Source organism: Teleopsis dalmanni, chromosome 2 (assembly GCF_002237135.1).
Source record: "Teleopsis dalmanni isolate 2A chromosome 2, ASM223713v2, whole genome shotgun sequence".
Taxonomy (NCBI): Eukaryota; Metazoa; Arthropoda; class Insecta; order Diptera; family Diopsidae; genus Teleopsis; species Teleopsis dalmanni.
Genome location: NC_051847.1, coordinates 226,014,529 through 226,022,663, shown reverse-complemented (window position 1 = coordinate 226,022,663; position 8,135 = coordinate 226,014,529). Strand labels below are relative to the sequence as shown.

Below are 8,135 nucleotides of genomic sequence, written 5' to 3'. Positions count from 1 at the left end.
TTCAATATAGGTAATATAGGTTTAATTAATGTGACTGTAAAATAGCATTCATTTATTTGCGAGCATATCAATAACATGACATAAACAAACGAAAATAGAGACTCTTACCTGTTATGTGTGTGGTCAACTGGTAGTCTTATGTTGAACCTTTTCCGAGGTAGTGCATCTGGCCACTTTTACTCTTTGATGCCTAGAAGTTTTCTGCAGAGTCTCACCCTTCTCGCTGACTAATTTAAGTATTCCTCAAAAGCTTCGTGATAATTTGATGACTGATCTAAGATCTGCGCACCGCCTTATGCGACTAGCGATTATTCTGAGATTAGATAGTGCCAAGTAGGGCAGTCTGTCGGTTTTCGCGAATAGCTTCTGGTCTCTGTCCACTATGTATTGTTTAACCGATTCTATTCTAAGGTCTCTCAGCATAGTAGTATTGAAGCCTTTTTTGAGTGTGGCCCATTAATAACTTAGATTCTTTCATAACATTGCTGTGGTCCATCGCTACTAACAAAACTGTTTTCCCTTGTCTAGTCTAACGATAGTATTAACTAATGCCAAATATAGGAGCGGCTTATCGGTAACATTAATTCATTTCTAACATAGGTAATAACTGCAGAAAACACTTAATCTATTATCATTTGTATGCTCAAAATTCTGAACGCATAAAATTCATCCTAAACTATTTGATCTATTGGTACCATAACACTCATCTACGTTTGTGTGTTTTCTCGATAGCAGCCGTTGATGTCGGCAATCGCTTGAATAAAACCATTCTTCTTTTTCTACTTTATTTGGAAATATACGACTGCTGAAAAGGTAATAAAAATACGAGCCACTATTCTAATTCTGCTTTAAGTAAATGCTCCAGTTTCAGTTCTAATAAACATGTATTCCAGATAGTGCTTATACGTTTAATTATAAATTAACTTCAAGGAACGATTAAAATAATGCATCTGTTAAGTATGAAATAAATTTTGTTTTTGCTTTATTACTTGCAGACTGTATTGAAATTAAATATGCAAATTAACACGTGGAACACAAAATACAAGATGCTGCTGCATATGCTACTGTCCTATCTAATATTTGCGCCATCCGCCATCACAGCACGGCAAATGAGACTAGATGCCAATACCGCAGCAAATGCTAGTGCTGCTGCACTTTTAACGAAACTGCCAAGCAATGCTGAAACTGAAACTAAAACCGTTGAAAAGACAAAATCAGATACAACTAAACGCGATCAATCATTGAACCATGCCGTCGTCATAGACGCAGCAGGAACTGAACTCAGCTCAGCTGCTTCTTTGGGGAGGGAGAAAATAGGTGAGATTGGCGCAGACACGCATATGCTGACAACTTCAACACTGAAATATGATAAGCCCACCCAAACAACAAATGATCAATTATATACCGGCGTCAAGGATATAGAAGCTATACAGGCTGAAAATACAATTGGCAAGAGCAACGCTCAAATTCTAAGTCAGAGTCTGGAATGTGACTCTGAAATGTTGGGCTTCGAAATAGTTACAGGGTGAGTGCATATAATTTCGTTTAAAATATTTTTGTCTTGAACATTTTTTTAATTAAATTTTTTTTTGTTATTAATGATAGGTTAATACTATGCCTTATTAAATCTCTTTAGAGATTGTTTACCCCGACTTAAAAACTGTTTTGTCATCGTAATTGTGAATGTATCCAGTAGATACATTTAATAGATATTCACACTTCACATTGTTGTTCTTGAGAATTTGATAAAAAGCACAAAATGTTTCCATGCTGGCTTTTAATAAGAAATAATTATTATTTTTATTTACTACTTTTACATAACTTTATTCTCTTCTATATTACTTAATTGATAAGCTCATCCATACAAACTTTGTACATAATAAATCAATTCATACATTTTGTATTTAAGTAGTCAAGCGTACAGTGTAAAAATTCTTTAGTAAAATCGAGTGACAGACAATTTCTGTATCGGTAATTACCTTTTCTTGTCTAGGGCCGGCGAAGCGAAAGGATTTTTCTTAATTGAATTATAGTTCTTTTGTGTTAGCTACATTTTGAAATGAGCATATCGATACAGACAAATTATACTCAAAAAATCGAATAGACTATGAAAACTGTGGTGTTTCAGACACACGTTTTTTATCAACTAACAAATTTAATTTTTTTATTGATGGATGTTTATATCTATAATCAGCAAATATGAATAGAAAAAGTGCACAAACTGTAATATAATTTTATGGAATAAATTATTGTTCTGCGTCTTATTGTACATCTATACGACCATACATCCATACTATTGTTTTCGAATTTAACTCTGTCGTGCTGTTGACAATTATGTGATTTTAACATGTGTACCAGGACGTCTTGTAAAATGTGTTTTATTTTTTGTGGATAGAGTTATATATATGTCTGATTCAGTTCATTTTACGCACTTCCACATTTTATTTGTGTAATTTTTTGCACTCTGACTATCTGATTTTCAAACTAAAAACATTCGCTAACATGGATTCAAGTGAAAATGGGACTAATATTCTAATACTAAGAGATATATCTGGTATCACTGAATGTATAATTTCTAGACCTAAAGTAAAAGAAATTCAAAAAAGATTATGTATATTACTTTTTACAATATATATTGGTGGTATGTTAAATGAATAGAAAGATGATGAAATAAATAGGAATGAATAGAATCAATAAAAGAAAAAATAACTTCCTTTTTGAGAATTTTTACATTTATTGCAAAACACTTGAACATCATCTCTGAAGGAAAACTCTAGTTTCTCAATTCAATAAACTTAACTTTTACTTTAATCACACCAATTATATGCATCTTTATCAGAAGAGGAAATGACAATTTATTTTTGTAGCGACAAGTGAAGTTAATAAACTCCAGTTTTTTGTTGGCTTAATTGACTTTCATGTAAAACAGCTTTTAAGTCACTTGTCTCTAATACAGACTTTGTATTTTCTAACAAATAACAACTTTCGCAATTATTATCAAGTGGCTAACAAGCCCAAGCCCAAGCCCAAGCCATTTGTCGCGTTTAGAGCTTCTAACGTCATGAAATGAAAAGGCTTTGGCACTGTAAGTTCAGCTTAGAAATGAAAAGTCATCAAACAAACAACAGCAGCAAGACAACAAGCAAACAAAACAACACTTCTAAGTCGCTGTTTCCTCTTGCCTGGGCTAACTGAGCCCAAAATCCAAAACGCAGAACGCATTAGAAGCAAAAATCTTTTTAATTTAAAAGATTTTTCATTTATTTTTAAATTGCTTTTACTACCATAAACAATTACCTTTTCAAATGCTGGAAATATTTGTTGGCAATTTATTTATTTGCTGCACATTTCTTCTTATTTCTGTTGGTTTTGTTGGGGCAATTGTTGCTTCAACTTTTGTTGGAGCGGCCGACACATAAGTACTTGCTACAAATCAACGCTTAAATGGACGTCTGCGAAAATTTACTGCCGGAACAACAATGGCAGCAAATCTGTAAAAAAGTGTTGGAGCTGCAATAAAGGATGTTGCACCGTTTGTGGTAAGTGGAATTGTTGCTTGTGTAATGTTCCAATGACAATTATCTTAAGTCATGACAAATGTCGTCCTCAGTACCAGCACAGAAGTGGGCAAATCAATGTTAAAAAATGGAATGTTAAACCGGAGTGCAGTTGTTAGTTAGAAATTTAAACCATTTTTCGCTCCTTTTAAGGCGAAGATTTAACCATCATAGATTTAACCATTGTGATTGTGATTCTATTTAACAAAAATTAATATCTCATACTACACCTTATTATCGAGGGACTAACTGAAGATTTTGACATGAATTGAATCTATAAAAAAATTCTTTTTGCTATTGCAGCTATGTTTTTTCTGCTCCCGACAAGCTGTTGGATTCAATGCCGGGTACTTTGATGCTGACGGATTGCTTGGAGGCTTGCGAAAATAATGAGACGTGTCAATCGGCAAATTACGAAACTGGACTTTGTGTGCTCTTCACAGCTAATGCAGATCAATTACCAGGTAATCTTTATTCTATGTACCTATTCAATTGTATATATAGTTCTTTAAATAGTTTTCAATACAAATATAAATATTTTTAAAATGTGCTACTAGTAACTATTGTATTTGAAGTCCCACTTAGCAAAGAACATTAAAAAAAACAATTATGATTAATTGATTATTATCACAATTTTACATTTTTTTAAAAAAATGTATCCAACAATAGAAAATCCAAATCCAAATCAAATACTTCAAATTTCAAAAGATATAAAGTAAAAGAAGACACTACAGAAATGATCCTGTGAAGTATAGTCTTGCTGTACGAATTTCCTTGAATCAATAATAAATAAATAAAAATAACGTTTCAAACTGTCTTATTCTTCACGAAGTTTTCTTTTAAGAAAGCTCATTCTCTATAAACATTTAAACAACACCACCTTTATTTTTGGTGAATTACCTTTTTGGCAGGTGCTCTTACGAAGTCCCAATTTCCTGTCTTCACTATTTATGCACAAAAGACATGTCTTGGTATACGTCCATGCGCTCGTGCTTGGAGTGTTGATCGTGTTCAAGGATTTAAATTGAAGGGACTGAAGAAGAAATCCGAGGAAGTGGCTTCTAGACACGATTGTGCAAGGTTATGCTTGGAAGAAAATGAATTCACTTGCAGGTAAGATATCTGATTTAAAATTTATTTGAACGCAGAAAAGTAGTCTCCCAATTTGTTAAAAGTGAACATCTGCATAATTTTGAAACTAATATATAACACATAAAATCAGTAAATAAATTAATTGAATATCTTTGCTTTATTGCCACATCTGCCACCACTAAATTTAAAATTAGATCTGCCAACTATCACATTGCGACTAATACCTGTGAACTTTCTGAAATGGATCGTTTCACTTTGGCTGGTGCTAGCGCCTTTCTACCAGAAGATGGTATTGACTATTTGGAAAACAGTTGTGCTGAAGAACCAAATAAGTTGTGTGAATTTAAACGTCTGAAGGGCAGAATACTTAAAACGGTTGACTCAGTTTATCAAGATGTGGCCAGTATAGATGAGTGTAGAGATTTGTGCTTAAATTCCCCCTATAGGTAAGCTCATAACATTTTTCCAAAGCGTTTTAATAAATTCCATCTCAATGGCACAGATGTCATTCATATGATTATGGTGATACTGGTGATATGGTCTGCCGTTTATCACATCATAATCGCGCCACACTAACCGATATACAAAATCCCTATTTGGATGTGCCTGAAGCTGCAACTTATGAGTTATCCTCCTGTTATAACGTAACTGTTGAATGTGGCTCTGGTGATATGATTGCACGTATACGCACCTCCAAATTATTCGATGGTAAAATCTACGCAAAAGGTTCACCAAAATCGTGTGCTGTGGATGTTAAAAAATCGCTTGACTTTGAAATACGTATGGGCTACCAGGATCTTGAATGCAACGTTCGTCAAACAAGTTCAGGTCGTTATATCAACGATGTAGTTATACAACATCATGACACAATTGTGACGTCATCTGATTTGGGATTGGCAGTTACTTGTCAATATGATATGACCAATAAATCAGTAACGAATGAAGTGGATCTAGGCATCAAGGGTGACATTGAGCCCGCATTGTCAGAAGAAGTCATTGTCGATTCACCGAATGTGATAATGAAAATCACTTCACGCGATGGTTCTGATATTATGCGTTCAGCTGAAGTCGGTGATCCATTAGCACTTAAATTCGAAATAGTTGACGAGCAAAGTCCTTATGAAATATTTGTACGCGAATTGGTTGCTATGGATGGTAGTGATAATGCAGAAATTACTCTTATTGATTCAAGAGGTTGTCCAACAGATCACTTCATTATGGGTCCTATATACAAAAGCACATTCTCCGGCAAGGTATTATTGTCGCACTTCGATGCATTCAAATTTCCGTCTTCGGAAGTTGTGCAATTTCGGGCCTTGGTAACACCTTGTATGCCATCATGTGAGCCAGTGCAGTGTGAACAAGATGATTTAACTGGAGATTTAAAATCGCTGGATTCATTTGGACGCAGAAGACGGCGGTCGTTAAGTTTATCAGGTAAAAATTAACCCATCTGTCAATATAATTTCTCAGACTTTTATTGTGATTTTACTTGATGAAGTAAAGAAATGAACTAATTAATAAAATTTACAACTTTAAGCTACTTATAATGATAATGTCAGCACCCGCCCTCGTCGTGACATAACAAAGAAGCCCAATTTAGATGATATGCTTTTAGTCCAGTCTATACAGATTACGGACAAATTTGGTTTTGATAAGCAGCAGCAGGGCAAACCCAAAGGTTACGATGTGAATGAAACTGTCTATGTTGCCAATGATCCAGAACACGCATATTGCGTTAATGGCATAGGTAATTTGAATTATTTGACTTTGTTTTAATTGTATTGTCAAAACACGATTTGTGTATATTCCCAAATAAATTTCAGCTCTTATCGTGGCTGGCACTGTGTTCCTGTTAGCTCAGCTAGTTGTCATTGCCATTTGGACCTACTTACACCAGAAACGCCGAAAACAGATGCCCTATGTCGTCAATCAAGCCGGCAGCAGCGCTTCCGCCTTTGGTGCTTCTAGTACTTCTACCAGCACTACAATAGCCGCAAATGCACGCTCAGAGTCACTATCTAAACTATACGAGAGCAATTTTGCAGCACGACATGGACGTCAGTTTTAGGTGTACAACCATCAGCAACTGAATAACTACAGCAAAATAAGATCCACCTTTAAAAATAAGTTAAGGCATTTTTGAGGTTTAAATTTTTAATAGATATAATCAGTGAAGTTTATCATTGAAGATGATGGACTTTAAGACGAGTAATAAGAATTTTTAAACTAGACGCCATTAAATACTTATACTTATTTATTAATTTATTGAAAAATAATCAATTATTTATATACTTTATGGTATGAAGAATTAAAACATTTATGTTATAAGGGAAAAGTGCAAGACTTTTTAAATATATAATTAATTTATTAATTATAAGACTTATAAACTAATTATTAATTAAGCTAGTCATAAGTTGCAAATAATTTAAGAATAAACGACTGATATATATGACTACTTTTTACTTTCTTTTTTGCATTTGACAAATAAATATAAATAAATAATGCGAAATATATTTATAGAAACAACAACAACCAATAAATTAATTTTTTATATAAAAATTATATATTATTCTAAACTCATATGAAATAATAAAAGTTAAAACAGTTCATTTAAAATATTTATTAAATCAATGAGAATAAAGTGCAGTTAAAAAAAAGATATTACGATATTTGAAACGAATTAATCATTTTAATTAAAGATTTTAAACATTTTATAAAAAATTCTTAATAACAATTAACAATTTTAAATTAATAGTTTAAAATTTATAACTTATAATAAAAATCATTATAATCATCACATTTATAACTAATAAATAAAATAATAAAACTAATTTAAAAGAAATTAATAGAAGAAAATGAAATGAAGAAGAGTCTTGTATAATAATAATGGAAGCCATGAAGATTTCTAAATGAATTTTAGTATACTTATATTAAAATGATATTTTTGTAATATTTATTAATGCAATTCTGAAATTAATTAAAATAAAATTTTATTATTATTAATAATGTGCTAGTAATATTAGGTCATTCAAAATGACTCATACGACATTAACACATAAGTTTTATTAATAATAACGATTTAATTATAATTAGAAAAATTAAGTTAATGAAGTAATATTTTAAACTTAATAAATTATTTAATATTTTAGCTAAAAATCATTAAATCAAATATATTTCTATTAATTAACGACTTGGTGTTAAGTTTTGGTGCTTTAAATAAACAAAATTTTAATTAAAAATTATTACTTATATTTAAAAGTTTAATGGCATATAATGAAATGATAGGAGTGTAATGTTTTTATAGGAAAGCACTTAATGTTCAATTAATAAATCAATACACAATGAAACTAATATATAAATATTTTATAATAAATAAATAATGTAAAGTCAACGAAGTTTATCTTGCTGCTTTTAATAAATAAAGGAATAGATTTCTATACATCTGTATACCGAGTGTTTTTCTTCAGATTATTATGTTGTGAC

At 31.8% G+C, this 8,135-nt stretch overlaps 1 protein-coding gene and 1 pseudogene across 1 annotated transcript; one reads left to right on the top strand and one right to left on the bottom strand.

The window, feature by feature from the left end:
• Positions 1-998: 998 nt before the first annotated feature.
• On the top strand, positions 999-6,876 carry LOC119681481. Its single transcript, XM_038094689.1, has 7 exons — positions 999-1,525; positions 3,861-4,021; positions 4,469-4,670; positions 4,844-5,095; positions 5,152-6,086; positions 6,190-6,399; positions 6,476-6,876. Exons 1-7 carry the CDS (start codon positions 1,014-1,016, stop codon positions 6,718-6,720), a joined length of 2,517 nt encoding a protein of 838 aa, XP_037950617.1. The 5' UTR covers positions 999-1,013; the 3' UTR covers positions 6,721-6,876.
• LOC119686571 lies at positions 4,243-4,316 on the bottom strand (annotated as a pseudogene).
• Positions 6,877-8,135: the final 1,259 nt, after the last annotated feature.

Bases quoted from the DNA above. Each gene is read 5' to 3' on its own strand.
- LOC119681481 (XM_038094689.1), top strand. From the start codon at position 1,014: ATGCAAATTAACACGTGGAACACAAAATACAAGATGCTGCTGCATATG. The intron at 1,526-3,860 runs GTGAGTGCATAT...TTGCTATTGCAG, and splicing joins GGCTTCGAAATAGTTACAGG to CTATGTTTTTTCTGCTCCCG. The intron at 6,087-6,189 runs GTAAAAATTAAC...TACAACTTTAAG, and splicing joins GCGGTCGTTAAGTTTATCAG to CTACTTATAATGATAATGTC.